At 51.8% G+C, this 19,062-nt stretch overlaps 2 protein-coding genes across 3 annotated transcripts in view; one reads left to right on the plus strand and one right to left on the minus strand.

Annotated features, from left to right (window-relative positions):
- Positions 1-78: 78 nt before the first annotated feature.
- Positions 79-14,459, minus strand: FOXM1 (forkhead box M1). Of its 2 annotated transcripts, XM_024733088.1 has the most exons (10): positions 14,381-14,459; positions 14,037-14,113; positions 12,048-12,596; positions 11,300-11,451; positions 9,430-9,630; positions 8,289-8,417; positions 7,641-7,685; positions 7,025-7,094; positions 6,703-6,878; positions 79-2,575 (listed from the first exon to the last, which is right to left on the minus strand). In XM_024733088.1, the coding sequence occupies exons 3-10, from the start codon at positions 12,547-12,549 to the stop codon at positions 1,565-1,567; spliced, it is 2,286 nt and encodes a 761-aa protein (XP_024588856.1). In that variant the 5' UTR covers positions 12,550-12,596; positions 14,037-14,113; positions 14,381-14,459; the 3' UTR covers positions 79-1,564. The 2 variants fall into 2 exon arrangements, with proteins under 2 accessions (XP_024588856.1, XP_024588857.1); XM_024733089.1 differs by lacking the exons at positions 14,037-14,113; positions 14,381-14,459 and having other exon boundaries at positions 12,048-12,693.
- Positions 13,790-19,062, plus strand: part of RHNO1 (RAD9-HUS1-RAD1 interacting nuclear orphan 1) — an 8,286-nt gene continuing 3,013 nt past the window's right edge. Inside the window, exons 1-2 of the mRNA XM_024733090.1 lie at positions 13,790-14,119; positions 16,927-17,079. The gene's annotated coding sequence lies outside the window, so the exon portion shown is untranslated. The remainder of the gene's footprint in view (positions 14,120-16,926; positions 17,080-19,062) is intronic.

Raw genomic sequence — 19,062 nt, forward strand, 5'->3', positions numbered from 1 at the left:
TGTAGGGAAGACCTTCTTGCCAGCATTGTTTGCTGCTGGGGTTGCTATGGTGATGCTTCCTGGGTGGAGACGCAGGGAGGAGGCCCTTACCTCTCCCTGGGAGGGCTCACCAGTCCCTCGGGCCCTGGCTGCCTTTCAGGTGAGGCAGGTGGGGAATAGGGCTTGTAACAGGAGCTGCTTCGAGGTGGGGGGCAGAAAAGCAGGGCGGGCTGGCTCCCAGGCCTCCGGTTGGGGGTGGAGGTGGTCATGAGGCGCCTGTAACTGGGCCCATCCTTCCCTAATGTTGGTGGGCTCGTGCCCCTGGGTAGGCCTTTCTTCAGGGAGCCCTGGAAGGCCTAAGTGAACCAGCAGGCTCAGAGGTCCCCAAAAGAGGCTGGTTGTGCAGGCCTGGCACTGGGAAATTGACTGCCAATTGACTGCTGAGTTGGGAGGACGTGCCAGGGTGGAGGAGGGAGGTGACCGGGCCACAGCCCTTTGCACTCTCCTTCCAGGGCTCCGTGTTGGCCTCAAGCCTTGCATCTTCCCCGTCACAACCATTTTCATCGTCACCCACTTTCCTTCCCAACCCCCCTCACACCGTAGGGACCAGATACCAGCGCGCCACAGACCAGCATGTACCCTTGGGCTTTATTGAGTAGGTAGTTACAGTAGTGTTTTGGAGCTGGGGGCTGTGCACGCGGTCAGCTGGGGCCCAGGGCGGCTCTCTGCAAAGCTGGGTTCTCTGTAAAGCTGCGGCGCCAGCTCAGACAGGCAGGCAGACAGGCCAGCCGGCCTCCGCCTCCTAACTCGTCTCTCTGGCATGATTAGGGACCTTATCAGAGAAACGTCTCTCGGGCACATCTGGGCACCCACTCTGCTCCAGGTGCCTCCATGCCCCTGCCCCACTCTTGACCCATAATAAGAGACCCTTTCACCAGGATTTCTTCTTGCAGGAAAGCTGACTTGGAAACGTGGGCAGGTGGGAGGCAGTGGCAGTAGGAGGGATCCTGGCAGGCTGACTCGCGTATCGGGGCAACTACAGTGAGGAACCCTCGAGGGAGGGACCTGGGAGGAACTGTGCACTGCAGCCCTTCCTACTGCAGGAACCAAAAGCAAGTAACAGAAGCGAACTGAACCTCCTGGTTATCGTGACCCCCTTCTGGCAGCCTCTAGATAATGATCTAAGGAGATAGATAGGTTTACATTTATAATTAGAGGATAATTAGGAACATATACACCATTTACAAGGGCCACCCTGCCCGCAGCAGGGAAGGTGGCGGGTGGCTGGGCACAGGCACAAACAGTCGGGGGCGGGGGGGCTCCTCATCTCTTTTCACCCTTGTTTTTGCTGTTCCTACCCGCAGCTCCTAGTAGGGAGGGAGGAATCAGATTCTCTTGGGGAGTGGGTGGCACGGAGACTGGTCACCAGGATCTCGTGGCTTGCAGAAGGCCCAGTGGCGGCTCTGGCGTGACACCTGCCTTGGCGTCACCAGGCCAGGTGGGCTGGAGGAGCAGACGGCCCCCGCCTGCCGTCCTGGCGCAGGGCGCCCGGAGAGCCGCCAGCTTGAGCGGTGCGGTCCTGTCTCTACCGCAGCTCGGGGATGAACTGAGCCCAGCCGACGTCGTCGGAGCCCAGCAGATCCTCCTCCAGGCCGGGGAAGCTGATGTCCAGGAGTACCTTGCTGAGGCTGTCATTCATCGTGTCCAGGACCAAGCCTTCTGTTAGGGAACGGTTGGCCGAGAGGCCGGCAACCTGCGGCTCGGAGGAGCCTGGCTTGGGGACCTCCATATCTGAGGAGGGACAGCCGCTGAAGGGGTCAGCAGTGATGTCAAAGGGCTCGGAATTGAGGAGCTCTCGGGGGGAGTCAAAGAGGGGGACGCTTTTCAGCGGGGTGGCGCTGAGATCCGCCAGCTCCAGCGAGTCCGGCAGGGGCCCAAAGGCACCCTGGGGGGTTCGTACGGGGCTGAAATCGAGCCCCCCAACTTTGGCCGGGGGCGTGAGCCTCCAGGATTCGGGGGTCACGGGGAGGGCAGATTTGCTCGGGGTGGAGGAGATGGGCAGCATCTCCTTGATGGGTGTCTTGAAAGGCCCGCCCTCCTCCTGGGAGGAGCCAAGCTGGGAGGCAGGCTGCGAGGACCCTGCTGTGGCTCGACGGGAAGTCCCGGGGCCCTCGGAGAAGAGCAGCTCCGGCTCGTCCAGACAGGGTGGCAGGAGGTGCTGTTTCCTTCGAGACCGGCTCATCTCCCTCCTCTCCCTGCGTTTGATGACAAGCAGGTCAGAGACGCAGCGGGCTGGGGACTTGGGCCCGCTGAAGGACTTCTTGGGCCTGGGGATGGGGGAGCGGGACGAATCCTCCCAGGAGGGGGACGATTCCTCCTTGACAGATGGGCAGGGCGAGGGCCACTCTTCCAGGGGCGGGCTCTCGACTTTGATGGGTCTCCCTAAGTGTGGCGTTTCCTCCCCAGGCTGCACTTCTTCCTCCTTGATGGACTGGACTGGAAGCAGAGGAGACAGCCCTTCTCCAAGGAGGAGCTTCTCCTCTTTCACTGGTCCTGCCGTGGGCGGAGGGGCGACGCCCTCGTCCGCGAGCAGCACCTGGAAGGGAAGCAGGTTAAGGTGAAAGCCAGGTCTGGAGATTCAACCAGGCAGCAGGTGGGACACAAGTTCATGACTAAGGCAAGTGACATGCGGGTACTGATCCTCTTTTGTCTTTTTAAAGTCTTCAAGACTATTACACATGAGACTAGATGATGAAGGTGGTAGTTCAATTCTGGGGGTAAGAGAGCGTTTCCTGGGCTTCCCTGGTGGCGCAGTGGTTAAGAATCCGCCTGCCAATGCAGGGGACATGGGTTCGAGCCCTGGTCCGGGAAGATCCCACATGCTGTGGAGCAACTAAGCCCGTGCTCTGCAACAAGAGAAGCCACCACAATGAGAAGCCCGCGCACCGCAGTGAAGAGTAGCCCCCGCTCTCCGCAACTAGAGAAAGCCCACCCACAGCAGCAAAGACCCAACGCAGCCAAAAATAAATAAGTTAAATAGATAATAATAAAATTAAAAAAAAAAAAGAGCGTTTCCTATGGTGCTGGCATAATTAGTATCCATCTGAGAGAAAATAAATGGCAGTCTTCATAAACAAAGACTTAAACAGAAGAATTAAAACCATACAAATCCCGAAAGAGAATCTAGGAAACTACATGTACAGTCTGAGGGGCGGGAGGTGAACTTCTTAACCGAGACTGGAAACCCAGAGGCTGTAAAAGAGAAGAGAGACATACTTGACTCCATAAAAATGTAAAATCGGGGCTTCCCCGGTGGTGCAGTGGTTGAGAGTCCGCCTGCCGATGCAGGGGACGTGGGTTTGTGCCCTGGTCTGGGAAGATCCCACATGCCGCGGAGCAGCTGAGCCTGCGCGTCCGGAGCCTGTGCTCCGCAACGGGAGAGGCCGCAACGGGAGAGGCCACAACGGTGAGAGGCCCGCATACAGAAAAAAAAAAAAAAATCTTAAAAGACAGGTTAATATTTTAATAACAAAGAAATCACAAATTATTAGCAAAACCCTATAGGAAGATGGGCCATGTCCATAAATAATCGTCTCACAGTGAAAAATTCCCAGTGACCAAACGCAGTGAGCAGGTGCTGACTTACCGATAAGCAAAGGACGATAGAATGAAACAAGGAGCTGTCCTTCATACACCACAGAGGGGCAAATATTAAAAAGACTGATAACACCCATGGCTGGCAAACATAGGTCTTGTTGGTGGATGTGTGAATTATCACAGATTTTTCTGGAAGCCAATCTTGCAATATTTAATAAACTTTAAAATAACTGTTCACTCAGCAATCTCACGTCTGGTTCTCCCACAGAAATAAAAACACTAGTAAGAAAGATACTTGCAAAGATATTTATTGCAATGTTCGCCAAAGGGCAAAAAGACCTAGAAACATAATGTGCCCGTGAAAGCGGAATGGTTGGAAAACGTACGGCAGAGCCACACCATGGAATATTATGTAGCCATTAAAAAACAATGCAGGACTTCCCTGGTGGTGCAGTGGTCAAGAATCCGCCTGACAATGCAGGGGACACGGGTTCAAGCCCTGGTCCGGGAAGATCCCACATGCCGCGGAACAACTAAGTCCATGCGCCACAACTACTGAGCCTGCGCTCTAGAGCCTGCAAGCCACAGCTACTGAGCCGGTGTACTACAACTACTGAAGCCCACGCACCTAGAGCCCGAGCTCCGCAACAAGAGAAGCCACCACCATGAGAAGCCCACGCACAGCAACGAAGAGTAGCCCCTGCTCGCCGCAACTAGAGAAAACCCGTGCGCAGCAACAAAGACCCAATGCAGCCAAAAATAAATAAATAAAATAAATAAATTTTAAAAAATGCATTAGGGAATTCCCTGGTGGTCCAGTGGTTGAGACTCTGCGCTTCCACTACAGGGGGCACGGGTTCTATCCCTGGTTGGGGAACTGAGATCCCACATGCTGCCTGCCACGGCCAAAAAATAAAATTAAAAAACAAAAAAACCCCTCAAAAAGTAAAAAACAATAAATTAAAGTGATGCCAAGTGACTTGGGAGAATTTCCCTGGGGCAGAAAGTGTGTGTAGGGCCTCCCTGGTGGCGTAGTGGTTAAGAATTCGCCTGACAATGCAGGGGACACAGGTTCGAGCCCTGGTCCGGGAAGATCCCACATGCCGCGGAGCAACTAAGCCCGTGTGCCACAACTACTGAGCCTGCACTCTAGAGCCCTCAAGCCACAACTACTGAGCCTGAGCTCTAGAGCCCGCGAGCCACAACTACTGAAGCCCATGCGCCTAGAGCCCGTGCCCTGCAACAAGAGAAGCCACTGCAATGAGAAGCCCGCGCACCACAACGAAGAGTAGCCCCCGCTTACCACAACTAGAGAAACCCTGCACATAGCAGCAAAGACCCAACACAGCCAAAAATAAATTAAAAAAAAAAAAAGTGTAATACGATCCCATTTTCAACGCTGTGTGCGGTGTGTGCGTGTATAACATGGCTGTGGCGATCGGTGTATGCAGAGTATATTAAGAACATGAACAAATGGGAAAAAGCATGCTAAACTGTCAACATGGCTTATCACGGGGAGCAGGGATGACATGGGTGAAGGTGAGGCGAGGGGAAGCAAAAAGAAGAAAAGGAGATGTGAAAGACTGCATTGAAACAAAAACAGTGTACATGCTACAATCACAGGAATGCATTTATGTAAAATTATCTATGCTGGTAGGTATACTTTTATGTATATTAAAATGATATATATATATATTTTGCGTTATGCGGGCCTCTCACTGTTGTGGCCTCTCCTGGTGCGGAGCACAGGCTCCAGACGTGCAGGCTCAGTGGCCGTGGCTCACGGGCCCAGCCGCTCCGCAGCATGTGGGATCTTCCCGGACCGGGGCACAAACCCGTGTCCCAGGCACCGGCAGGCGGACTCTCAACCACTGCGCCACCAAGGAAGCCCTAAAATGATATTTTTTAAATTAAAAAAACAAAAGCAAAAACAGGGACTTCCCTGGCGGTCTAGTGGTTAAGGGTTCATGCTTCCACTGCAGGGGGCATGCGTCTGATCCCTGGTCCGGCAACTAAGATCCCGCATGCTGTGTGGTACGGCCAAAAAAGCCCCCAAAACCAAAAAACCAAAAACAACAGAACAGAACGAAAACAAAAAACAAAAGCAAACCCAAGGCTCTTTATCTGGAGCCCCCACTACTTCCATCTCAGAGAAAGGGGCTCAAGGCTCTTTATCTGGAGCCCCCACTACTTCCATCTCAGAGAAAGGGGCTCAAGGCTCTTTATCTGGAGCCCCCACTACTTCCATCTCAGAGAAGGGGGCTCAGGGGCCCTTCCTGTACTTGTTACAGGCCTGCCCCTGCTCGCAAATCCTTCTCTGCCTCACGGCATGGTCCTAACTCACCGTCCTCAGCCCTCGAGGCTAGACCACTGATGCTCAACCAGGAGCAACTCCCCTCAGGGGACATCTGACAACACCTGGAGACATTTTAATTGTCACACCAGGCGGTGCCCCCGACATCTAGTGGGGAGAGACTAGGGATGCCGCTAACACCCTTCAGTGCACAGGGCAGCACCCCTCCAACCCCAACAAAGAATTATCCAGCCCTAAATGTCAGCTGTATGGAGGCTGAGAAACCCAGAGCTAGACTGGCCCATCACTATACCATTGTTACTGGGGGCCTCCAGGGCATGCCCATTACAAAGCCCTCTCCAGGGACCTCCCTGGCGATCCAGTGGTTGAGTCTTCGCGCTTCCAGCTTCCAGTGCAGCGGGTGAGGGTTCGATCCCTGGTCGGGGAGCTAAGATCCCTCAGGCTGCGCGGTGCAGCCAAAAATAAATAAATAAAAATTTAAAAAAGAAAAAAAAAAGGCCCTCTCCACACCTGTTTGCTGCCCAAATCTACTTTGTAAAACCTCCTTCCCTTGGGAACGCTTCCTGAACCGTCCCAGTCCATCTGTTATAATCACCCTTGTCTGAACTCTTATAAACTCATCAGGCATGGGTGGGCCTTCCAACATCCCTTACATCATACGGCAGGTTCCTTTTTAGCTCTTATAATGCTCTTGCATTTTCCTATGTATCGGTGCCTTGTCTACCAACTAGATGTATAAGCTTCTCAAGGGACACTTGGCAGAATCTCTAATTGACTGGAGTCTCTGCTCAGAGAGAACCCGAGGCACTGACCTTGGGGGCGATGCGGACTCGCTTGCTGTGGCGGGCGAGCTCTGAGCTCATGAGTGAGGCTGCCAGGGGCAGCGGCACCTTGACCGAGGGCTGCAGCACCAGGGACTGGTTCACTGGGAACTGGATGGGCACCAGGTACGAGCTGACCCGCGGCAACAGAGGCTTCATCTTCCGCCCTGGGGGGACCGGGAGGGGTCAGGAGCAGGACCCAGCGACAGGCCCCTTCCAGGCTACGCGATCTTGGCTCTCCTTCCCTGGGCTGGGACCCCCGAGTCTGCTCCCTACAGGTGCGCCCCCCGGGACCAGGCTCCCCCATACTAACGTGTGCCCAGGGGGAGTTCGGTTTTGATGGCCACGTTCCGGCGGAGCTCAGGGTTGGGTCGTTTCTGCTGCTGTTTGGGGCAGAGAGGGGGAGAAACAGACCGGGTCAGAGACGCAGGGGGACGAGGCAGGCGACCCCACCAGCTGCTCCGGTACCGGGCATGGAGCGAACCGACCGCCTGGCCCTGGGCAGGTGGTGGCACAGACACACGGCAGTGGGCGGTCCTACCACCTCATCCAGGTGTCCTCACCCCCGGGATGCAAAGCACGGAGCTCTATGAGGGGCAGAGAAAAGCCAGGTAGAGAAGTGAGAGCAAAGACGGCCGCCCTCCAGGCCCGTGCCATGCACCGTGGTCACCATCTTGCAGGGAGACTATGGCGGGTTCTCCTGCCACGCGCCACACTGCTTGGGGCACCGTGATGAGCCCATGGGAGCAGGAGGAGGTGGAGGTCACGTGTCCTGAACACCCAGCAGCTCAGGTGCTCTGCGTTCAGGGCTGGCAGGCACCCAGCCACAGGCTCCCTTTCCTGCTAATGTCTTGTCCCTGTCACCGAAGCCATGCTGAGCGTGGAAAGGAGGCAAGGCCGAGCCCCGAGCAGGAGGGAAAGAATCTTACTGATTCCAAGTGCTCGGGCGATTGTGGAGACCCTGGGTCCAGTGGCTGGTGGTGGTCAGGCATCGTGGGAGAGAAACGAGACGAAGTTACCACCGGTGCAGTCAAGCTGACCAGACTGGGCAAACCTATTCCTGATGGATGCCAAGGGCCACCCTCAACAACGGTCCCTCCCGGGAGGACGAGGGCAGCTAGCGGCGCCCTTGTGGGCGCTCTGAAACTCCAAAGCAGTCGCTTCTGACAAGAGATTCAGGGGGCTTCGTTTCTGCTCTCCGGCCTAAAGAAGGGCTTTTTAAAAACCAGGTTTCCCAGACTTCCTCTGTAAGAATCACCTGAGATTCTTGCTAAAAACACATATTCCTGGGCCCATCGCAGGCCTACTGAGTCAGAAGCCCCAAGAGAGGGGCCCAGGAGGCTGTATTTTAACAAGTGTTCCAGGCAGTTCTTGCCACAGGGCAACACTGCCCCAGGAGGTCCCGTTTTGGATCAGAGAGTCTCTCTGTGGCCTGGTCCAGCAGAGAAGTGTACCATCCCCTACGGGCTGGCTGGCCTTTAACTCTACCCTGATCAGATGAGCTCATCCCAAGAGGACTTCTTTCCTTTTGCGATGGATCTCATGACCTCCAACACTGGCCTTATTTGGATGCTTACCTTAAACACCTGGTCCAGCGTCAAGTAGCGATTGGCACTGGGGTGGATGGTCCAGAAGGAGACCTTGCCGTTGGCAGACGTCTCGCGGACAAACATGTCGTGGAGAGAGAGGTTGTGGCGGATGGAATTCTGAAAGTAGAGTATGCCACTCATCAGCTACTTTGGCTTTGGAAACACCACCGCCGATGTCCCCCAGGGAAATCAGGCCCAGGCCTTGTGTCCTCGTAACCTTGCCTATTGGCAGCTCCTGTGACACTCCGCGTGGCACAGCTGGCAACCTGAGCCATCAACCCGTCTGCCCAGTAGGGACAGAGACTGGGGCCATTCCTGAGGTGGTGATAAAGCAGAGACCTGGACAGTTGTCAGGGGCTGGGAAAGAGGAGTGAGGCTGTGGGTGACAACCAGTAGCCAGAGAGGCGAGTGAAGAAATTATGATGCCAGGGAGCTCCCTGGTGGCCTAGTGGTTAGGATTCTGGGCTTTCACTACTGTGGCCCGGGTTCAATCCCTGGTCGGGGAACTGAGATCCCACAAGCCACGTGGCATGGCCAAAAAAAGAAAAAAAAATTATGATGCTGGGGAATTCAGTTGAGGTGAGTGTGAGGTTAATTGTCCTGCTGTGGGGAAAACAATACAAAAGCCCGTTGTCCTGGGACAGAGCATCTGTTGGGGCACCTACGCTGTGGCTCTGAGTCCCGTGTGAGCTATGGCTCCCAGGCATCTGTGTTCCCGTGAGCGGGAGGAAAAGATCCCCGCCTTCTGGAGAAGAAATGTGACTTTATAGAAGGTGAATGTTTGGATCGTGAGGCTTACAGATTTTTTTTTTCATTAATATCTTTTCACAAAGCTACTTAGTCACTCCAGCTGCTGTTCAGTGTAGCACAGAAGTGGGCTCTGTGCTGTACTGAAGAGTCTCCATCAACCCAGGGTAGCGACAGATGAAGTGGTTACAGGGCTGTTAGTGATGCTTTTGTCTGGATTCGGCAGGATTGAGTCCCAATCCAAAAGATACGGTTGTTGAAGGTTCTAGCATCCTTGGCACTTAACTGCTCCCTCCGCACCTGACACAGACTACTGCCCTTCCGTGTAGACAAACTGTTGGGCCGGACTGACCATGACTGTGGCTGTTACAGGACACGGTACCTTCCAGCCTGGCTTGGCGATGTGCTTGAAATAGGGGAAGTGGTCCTCAATCCAAGTGTAGATGTCTTTCAGGGTCATGCGCTTCCTCTCTGTACTGTTGATGGCAAATTGTATCATGGCCATGTAAGAGTAGGGTGGCCGCTCAGACACGGAGTCCGGCCAGGTTGCCGATGCTCCCAGGGGCCCCTCAACCTGAGCGTTCTGAGAAGCCAAAGGGAAAGAGAAAAGACAATGACACGGAGAGTTCACAAGACCTCCCCCGCCCCACCCCACCCCAAAGAACATCCCCTAGAGAAACATTTTATCCCATAGAATTGCACTGGAAACAAATCGTCTGAGACCACATTCCATGGAATAAAATTTTAGAGTTAGGAAGAATCTTAGAGGTGATCTAATCCAGTCTCCAGACATAGAACCACTTCTCTGCCATCAGTCAGTTTTTTGAAGATATTACCCAATAATAATTAGAAGTCCAGTCTTTGTCAGTTGAAACCTCTCAGGAAAGTCTGGGTACATGTTATGACTCTAAAAGCATCAACTGTATGTTAAAACTACACCCATTTTTCAGACCTGAGTGTCGACGGACTTAGGTCTTAGTCTGATTTCTACTCCTGATGTGATGTGAATAAACCCACCTCCTTTCAATGTTTGTACAAGAGAAATATTCCCAAGGGTATGGGACAGACAAATGTCAGCAGGGCACACATCTGGCTAAGTCGCAGGCAAAGATCTGATCATCCATATTTTAGAAAATCGAGCTATAACTTTGTAAAGTACACAAGTTCTAAGTGAACAGCTCAGTTTTCACTTATGTACACATCCACGTAAATTTTCCCTTTTAAAAACTGTTGAGTGAAGTAAGTCAGAAAGAGAAAAATAAATACCGTATGCTAACACATATATATGGAACCAAAAAAAAAAAAAAGGGTTCTGAAGAACCTAGGGGCAGGACAGGAATAAAGACGCAGACGTAGAGAATGGACTTGAGGACACGGGGAGGGGGAAGGGGAAGCTGGGGTGAAGTGAGAGAGTGGCGTGGACATATATACACTACCAAACGTAAAACAGATAGCTAGTAGGAAGCAGCCGCGTAGCACAGGGAGATCAGCTCGGTGCTTTGTGACCACCTAGAGGGGTGGAATAGGGAGGGTGGGAGGGAGGGAGACGCAAGAAGGAGGAGATATGGGGATATACGTATATGTATAGCTGATTCACTTTGTTATAAAGCAGAAACTAACACATCATTGTACAGCAACCGTACTCCAATAAAGATGTTAAAAAAATAAAAATTATTTAAGGAAAAAATAAAAAGATAAAAAAATTAAAATTGTTGAATGATGGATTAAAGGGTATATACAAAGGGCAACCATGAAGAACAAACCCAGCCTACACAAATGGGTCAAATCAATTTTGATTGCTGGAGAGGTATTTAACATTCACAACTAACTCATTTTATTTGTTATTAATTTATCTTCTAATAAAACAATCTTGTTAAAAATGCTGTATTCCTTTCATACTGTTGGGATACCTCTTTCAAGTTCAAGTGGCTTTCCAAACTGAGACCGCTTCATTATTTCCTGAATACTTACTCAATACCTACTAAGGGTACAGTACTAAAGCCAGTGCTGACGGGGTACAGGGTGAGCCAGAGGAGTCTGCCCTCAAGGAAATTTCACAGATAGGGGCGAGGGAGGTGCGGGGGGGGGGGGGGAAGATCCCAGGTAGAAAGGGAGCTCCAAATTATATAGAATCACACTGAGTGAGTGCTAATACCAGAACGTGGAAATTCTACTCCACAGGCCGCTTGATTTCCCTTTAGAGATTCCCTGCGCCAGCTCTGACTGCCCGAGTGAGAGACGGGACAGTTCACCTTAGCCTGACTCCGCTCCAGGTGACGATTCTCCTTCTCCTCCGCCTCTTGCTTGATGTTGCAGGAGCCCAGCCCATCGGAGGTCATCTTTCCAAGCCACTGGATGTTTGTCAAGCTGTTGTCCAGCGTGCAGCCGGCTGCCTCGCCGCCAGCTACAGGGGAAACAACCCAAGACGCCGCTTAGCTGCCTGATCCCGAGCCCAGCAGGCCCGGTGCAGCTGGCAGTTAGGGATCACCTCTGCCCTGAGGGACAGGGAACACATGCTGACTCTACCGTGGCCTCCCGGGCACTCTGCCCCATTAGGATTTCGGGAGAAATTCAGGAGCACGGTTCAAGTTGCATTTCAATCTGAGCCACACTGAGCCTTAGAGCTCAGTCAAGGCGACCTTCTCAAAGCATGACTGAGCATCTCAACAAAGAAAGTCACTTCTCCTCCTCGTGCTTTCTCCTTCATTAAGATGGAGAAAGATTCCTATTTCCTTATGTGGTCAATGCAGGGGATAACTAGAAACGATAAACAAATCCTTTTCCAATGTAAAGAAGGGAGTAGAAATGCTAAATTACATTGCAACCCCTTTGACAGTGCCCAAAGGATCCGGGTCAAGGTTTTAGGATGAAGAAAGGCAAGACTTTCCCCCGGTTCGGGCAGACGCCTGTGTGTCCTAGGCATCAGTGTGGCGGACTGCAGTCCTCACCACCAGAGAGGGAAGGCTAGCTCCTCAGCCCTTTGCCTTACAGACCACATACCACAGTGCTCCCATCTCTGCCCGGGAAGGGCTCCAGGTGGTCTAGGAAGATTCACGTCCTTGCATGCAGACTTTGGTCCCAGGGTCTCGGTGATCACTTCTGTCCTCTTGGGATCGCTGCTGGCTTGGGCTTGAGGCTGGGGTCCTGGAGGGCGAGCGGGGGCTCCGCCGCAGCTGATGAGGATGAATTTTTTGGGCCCGCTGCTGCCACTCTCCTTTCCTTTGGCAGTCAGCGCTGTGATGATGCTCTGGACGTTGGCATTCTTGGGGACGGCCACCACTTGCGTGTTGGGCATGGTCGGGTGGTTAATCATCTTGATCCCGGCTGGAAACTTGCAGGGGTTGGACTCGGCCACCTCCTTGGAGGCCTGCGGTTGAGCAGGCTCTTGTTGGGCAGGGGGCCTCTTAGGCTCCTCTTCTGATGTGTCACTTGGGGCATTCTGAACAGGAAGGGGCAGCTTCCGTCTTTTGAGAATCAGTGGCCGACGGGGGCTGGTTTTCATTATGAATCTGTGCTTTCACTCTCCATTGAGAATGACAAGCATGGATCCTGGAAAGTACAAGGGGCAGCAGGAGGTCAGAGGTTGATTAGGCCGAGAAGGAGGTTCTGTCAGGGAGGGGTCTTCCTCATCACATGACCAGGAGCACAAGCCCACAGGCCCAGGTGAATACTCCTTGGGGCTCTGTAAAGACCACAGACAATAAGGAGATGAGTTCTACTGACGAAAGTTAAAACTGAAGCAAACAGAAGAAATTCAAAGGAGGAAAGTGGGATTAGGTTGGCTGTAGGTCAACATAGTCAAAGCTCTAGGAGCTTAAGAATGTTTTGGGAATTCCCTGGCGGTCCAGTGGTTAGGACTTGGTGCTTTCACTGCCGAGGGTGAGGGTTCAATCCCTGGTCAGGGAACTAAGATGCCACATGCCACACGGTGTGGCCAAAAAAGAATGTTTAGCTACAGAAATAAATAGGGAAGCTACAAAAATGTGGAAATGTCTCTTATTTCCTACTGTAACACAGATCCCTTGCAATGACTATTGGGACGGGAATGCTGGAATAGGACATTCTGACAAGACTCTGATCCCATAATCCATTCTAGCGTAGACCACATATTTTTTATACCAACTTACTTTATAAACTAAAGGATCTGAGCCCACAAAATCAGAGGAAAAAGGCAGATTGTACCATTATTGTCACACCACTGAAGAAATCATCTTCCAGCTCACAAGACCTCAGATAAGGGGGAAGCTGCTCTACTCAAGGCCCAGGGTAACGCTAAGGGGTGACATCATTTCACAGGCTATTATCCTTGCCTTTCTTAAAAAAAAAAATACATTTTTCTTTTACAGTTTGCAAACTATTTATATAGTGACATTTTAGTACTTGCATGCGCTTATCCATATTTTGACTTTCTAAGCATGTGACTGTATCGCTTAATTTCTCTTCCAGAACCAAGACTGTTATCCCTGTCTTCTGACTAACAGACTGTGCTATCTTCATTGTGCTAAGGTGGTGTTGTAGTGTTAAGGAAAACTGTTTTATCTTTTAAAAGTTGTGTTTTTTGATTTTAACAGATCCGTGGAATACTCTACCATTGTGTAAAGTTGTGAAATTCTACTGAGAGGTACTCTGAGCGACAGAGGAATGGGCTGTCCCTTTTTTAGGATATCTGCCTTCTCCCTAAAACTGACTGTCACACTCGCCTGACATTTGCCATCTGCTTAGAATCCACAGACCCTCTCCACTCTGCCTCCTTTTCCTGTATATCTAGGTTTCCTCTACCTTCAAATCTCAGTTTTACTTCCACCTCCTATCTCTTCCGGCCTCCCTCCCTCCATCCATCAATCAGTAGATACTAGTATTCGCTCCCCACCCGCAAAAGATAACTTCCTGGTCTAAAGCTTAATTTTCCCTTCTACTCTGACCTGCCTCTTGCTACCACTGCCAACACTTTCTAGCCCGGAGACTTCCGGAGCGGCTCCCGGGACTCACCCACATCCAGACCAGGGCTAGGCTGCGAGGGTCTCCGGAACCCGGAGGAGGGTCCTGGGAAAGGGCGGAGTGGAGGCCTAGAGGTGAGAGCAACGGGGTTCAGGGGAGTGTGCGAGCAGGTCGGCCTCGGCTCCCAGCGCAGTAAGCTCAGAGGGACCCCAGCCGCCGTCTGCCGGAGCAAGCGGGCCGCCCCTCCTCCCGGGGGAAGGCCGGGGGCGCTCAGCGGGAGAGGTGAGGAGGGCCGGGAGGCTGGATGCAGCAGCGCCGCGCACCGTCGCCAGCCCCGTCCGGAGCCAGTCCTCCGCGTACTCCCGGCCCCGGCCTCTCGCACGCCGCCCACTCACCTCGCTTGCACCGCCGGACACGCCGGCTCCGGGCGGCTCCGCGCTGCTCCCACCGGCAGGCCGGGTAGCGAAGCCCGGCTGCGCTGCGCCCGCCGCCCCGGGCTCTTACCCCCTCGCTGGGGGCACTGTCCTCCGTTGACCTCCGACCAGCGACCGTCGCGGGCCCCCGAGCGGCCTGAGGGCTCCTGGAGCGCAGTTACGACCTCGTTCAGGTTCCCTCCTGAAAAATTATTCGCACACGGTGAACCCCGCCTCCACCCTGAATCTTCGAGTTTTGATCTCTTCCCGACCCCCGCAGTCTTTTCTTTGTAGTAAAGGACTTTATCTACTAACTTAGTCAACACGTTTAGTTGAGCACCTACCATGTGCCAGGCCGCGCTGGGATGCAGTGGAAGACGGGGTCTTTCTCCTGCGCTTACGGTCTGATGGGAGCAGAGAGGGGCTCAGACAGATTCGCAGCGAATTGCTTATTTAATCAAGTGGAGAATTACAGCTGCGAAGTGATAACTTAGAGCTCAGGGATAACTTTTGAGTATGTAAATAAGGGGATCTTGCCTTATGGTAGGTGAGAAAGGCATTTCCTTAATCTTTGGCTGCGTTGGGGCATTTTCTCTAGCTGGAGCGAGCAAGGGCTACGGAGTCTCCGGTTTGGTGCGGGAGCTTCTCATTGCCGTGGCTTCTCTTGTTGCGGAGCGCGGGCTCTAGGCGCATGGGCTCAGTAGCAGTGGCTTGCGGTCTCTAGAGCCAGGCTCAGTAGTTGTGGCGCACGGGCTTATAGCTGCTCCGCGGCATGTGGGCTCATTCCCCGACCAGGGCTCGAACCCATGTCTCCTGCATTGGCAGACGGATTCTTAACCACTGCGCCACCGGGGAAGTCCCAAGAGAAGGGCATTTCTGATGAACTAAAGCTTCGTCTGAGATCTGAGGCCTTTATGCAAACACGGGAGGGAGACCTTCCAAGCCAAGGGAATAAGGTGTGCAGGGCCAAGCCGCAGGACGAAGCGTGGGCGGTACAAAGGCTGAAGAATATCTGAGGGGTTTGAGCTAAGAGACCTGCACTGGAGTGTGTGTGAGATGAAGCTGGAACCAGAGCCACAGGACCTCAGCCACCACTAGGAGTTTGGTCCTTACCCAAAACTCAAAAATTTTAAGCAGGAGTGTGAGTCAAGATCAGATTTGCAATTTAAAAAGGTCCCCCTGCAGGGGGTGCCAGAGGTTAGGGTAGACCAGTTAGGCTATTGCATTACCCCTGGGTCAGAACTGTTGGGACTTGAAGGGTGGTGGAGAGAGAGGGAAAGAGGGGTAGGGTAAGATTATTATTTTTTACAAAGGAGGAATGCTTTTATCAAATTTTGAGTTGAATAAGTCCCCAAAATTGCCACTGATTCTGATTCCACATTTAATACTGAACTGTCACTAAAACCCACAAATCTGTTTTTTTCCCCAAAGTATAATTGACATAACACATTATGTTAGTATCAGATGTACAATATAATGATTACCTATTTACACCTCAAAATGATCACAGTAAGTCTAGTTACCATCTGTCACCATACAGAGTGACAAAAAACTTTTTTTTCTTGTGATGAGAACTTTTAAGATTCTCTTGGCAACTTTCAAATTTGAAATACAATATTGACTATAGTGACCACACTGTACATTACATCCCATGACGTATTTATTTCATAACTGGAAGTTTGTACCTCTTGACTCCCTTCATCCATTTTGCACCCTCCCCACAACTGCCCTCCTCGAGAGAGGGGTATTTTTTTTTTTTTTTTTTTTTTGCCGTACGCGGGCCTCTCACTGTTGTGGCCTCTCCCGTTGTGGAGCACAGGCTCCGGACGCGCAGGCTCAGCGGCCGTGGCTCACGGGCCCAGCCGCTCCGCGGCATGTGGGATCTTCCTGGACCGGGGCACGAACCCGCGTCCCCTGCATCGGCAGGCGGCTCTCAACCCCTGCGCCACCAGGGAAGCCCGAGAGGGGGGTATTTTTTTTTTTTTAATTTTTTTTTTTAGTTTTTTGCCATGCGCGGGCCTCTCACTGTTGTGGCCTCTCCCGTTGTGGAGCACAGGCTCCGGACGCGCAGGCTCAGCGGCCGTGGCTCACGGGCCCAGCCGCTCCGCGGCATGTGGGATCTTCCTGGACCGGGGCACGAACCCGTGTCCCCTGCATTGGCAGGCGGACCCTCAACCACTGCGCCACCAGGGAAGCCCGAGAGGGGTATTTTTGAAGACATGTTTAAGAGGTAGGATTGACAGGGCTTGATGTTGGGTTGGATGGTAGAGGGAAAAGGTAAATGTCAAGGTTTTTGGTGGCACAGCTGGATGAATGATGATACCATTCCCTGAGCAAGGGCCCTGGAAGATGATCACTTTTACGGAGGGGGGTGCAGGGGAAACGAGCATGAATTCGGGAGTACATGCTTTGAGTTTGAGGTGCATTTGAGACATCTAGTTGCTATTGCGTAGGCAGTGGAATATTTGGGTCCTGAGTGTGGAGAATTCTAAGCCAAATATAGAAATGCTTGACTCGTGTACTTCCAGGTGGTTATTGACATGTCAGCAGACGATTGCCTGGGAAAGGCGTGTGGAGTGAGGAAGGCTCCAAAGCCCAGCCAGAGGGAGAGGCCACAGTAGCAAAAGGGACTGACCTCTAGTTACAGCAGAAAGGAAGAGGATGGATGCAGATGTACTGAGGTTTGTGAGCTCGCCTTCTGGAAGATGAGAGTGTTTCCTTTGATGGCTCCTGTGTTCTTTGTGAAGTAGGAAGTAAGGCGGTTGGTTTGGAGAGAAGAAGAGTTCCGAAGTTTTAAGACAGTGGGAAAGTTTTAAGATAACCTTTGTGCAAAATGAGTTGATCAAGGACACAGTAGGACTGCTGAACAATGTGGTGTCCCCAAGAGGCTGGGGACTTTGAGCAAGGCGTGAACTTCGGCACTTCTCCCTGGAGCGGTTGTTACCACTGTCATCTCCCCGCTGGGCTCCTGCAAGAGCCTTCCCCCTCGCTTCTCTGCCTCCTTTCTCTGTCCACCCTCTTCCCAACCCACCTTTCCTACAAAGCACCTAGAGCTATCTTTGAAAAGTATAAATCGGACTGTGTTACTTCCCTGTCCAGAGCCCTGCGGTGACTTCCTCTTGCACTAAGCATAATTCAGCCCAGTCCTTACCCTTGCGTTAACGCTGTGTCATGTGAACTGGCTTCACCTCCTACCACTCTCCAGTTCAGCCATGCTGACCCTACTGCTTCTTGAACAAGTCAGACACATTCCCATCTTGTGGTCTTTGCACTTAACTGTTCTCTCAGTCTGGAACATTCTTTCTCACATCTTTCTCTTGTCTGCTTGTTCTCCTTTCTTCATTCAGGTCTTTGCTCAAATATCATTTTTCAGATAGGCCTTCCCCGACGACCCTGTCTAAAGTAGCACTGGGTCAGCTCAACCCCTTACGCTGTTTCACTTTTCTCTGTACCTCTAATCACTTCCCAACTAGATGTAAGCGCCATGAGGTCAGGGATTTAATTTTGTAATCTGCTATATATTTCTAGCACCTGTAACAGTGCCCAAAACACAGTGGGCACTCAGTAAATATTTGCTGAATGAATGAATGAACAAATGGATGTATTCATTACCTGTGTTCTCCCTAAAATGTTTGTTCCTTGAGGGTAGAGACTTCGTCTTGATTTCTCTTTACATGTATCTCTACTGCCCAGTGACATAAATCAGAGTATGTTGCTTTGCTGTTGTTGACTGAATGAAGGAATCATGTTGTATAATGGAACCAGTCTGCCCTGCTGTGTGCCTCTCCCTCCAGCATGCCCGGTGGCACCACCCGTTCACCTCACGACTCAAACTTCCGTCCCACCAACCCACTGACAGAACCCTTATTAAAACTGATCTGGGGGCTAGACCCACTGGACGCGTTCTCAGACTTGTTATTCCTTTGTGGGTCCTGTTGGCCCTGCCTCTGCCTCCCGCCTCCCACCTCTGCTGACACTGCCCAGGTTCCGGCTTCACTGGTTCTCAGGCAACACAGTTACCTTCTAACTGGTCCCCCTGCTTCCAGGGCACTTGATCTCGCCTTTCACACTGTTGCCTGGATGACCTGTCTAAAAGACAAAAGCAAACAAAAACCAAGTATGGCACCTAGGAGACAACTGAAAATTTGAACCCTGAATATTTGATATTTACTATTTAAGGAATTTACACATATAAATATATATTAATGTATATTATATAAATATGTATATTTATATATGTTAGTTGTGTTACTAGGAATGATATCATGACTGGGAACATAGAATTTTCAAAATAATAAAGGGGTAGGGGAAGTGGATAGGGTGTGGATGGGATGTGATCGGTCGTGGGTTGATGGTTGTAGCTGGGTGATGGGCACGTGGGAGCTCATTATATTATTAACTTTTTTATTGTATGTTCGAAATTATCTGGGGTAAAAGTTAAAAAAAAAAATCCAAGTGTGATCATATCCGTCCGCTGGAAAATCTTCAGTGACTACTTAGGCCAAAGTCCAAACTCAGATGGTCTGCCTGGTTTTCTGCCCTGAGCCTGACACCACGTCGCTCCTCAGGTCTTGCCTTTTGTCTTTTCATGCCTGCGTCCAGCTCCATGGAGTCTGAGTGCCCCTTCCTGTCTCTGCCTTTGTGTGTGCTGCTTCTCAGCCTGG

This window comes from Neophocaena asiaeorientalis, unplaced genomic scaffold, assembly GCF_003031525.2.
Source record: "Neophocaena asiaeorientalis asiaeorientalis breed wild unplaced genomic scaffold, Neophocaena_asiaeorientalis_V1.1 scaffold150, whole genome shotgun sequence".
Classification (NCBI taxonomy): Eukaryota; Metazoa; Chordata; class Mammalia; order Artiodactyla; family Phocoenidae; genus Neophocaena; species Neophocaena asiaeorientalis.

Bases quoted from the DNA above. Each gene is read 5' to 3' on its own strand.
- FOXM1 (XM_024733088.1), bottom strand. From the start codon at position 12,549: ATGAAAACCAGCCCCCGTCGGCCACTGATTCTCAAAAGACGGAAGCTG. The intron at 7,686-8,288 runs GTAAGCATCCAA...GACCACCACCAG, and splicing joins CGCTGGACCAGGTGTTTAAG to CCACTGGACCCAGGGTCTCC. The intron at 6,879-7,024 runs GTTAGTATGGGG...CGGTCCCCCCAG, and splicing joins CGAACTCCCCCTGGGCACAC to GGCGGAAGATGAAGCCTCTG.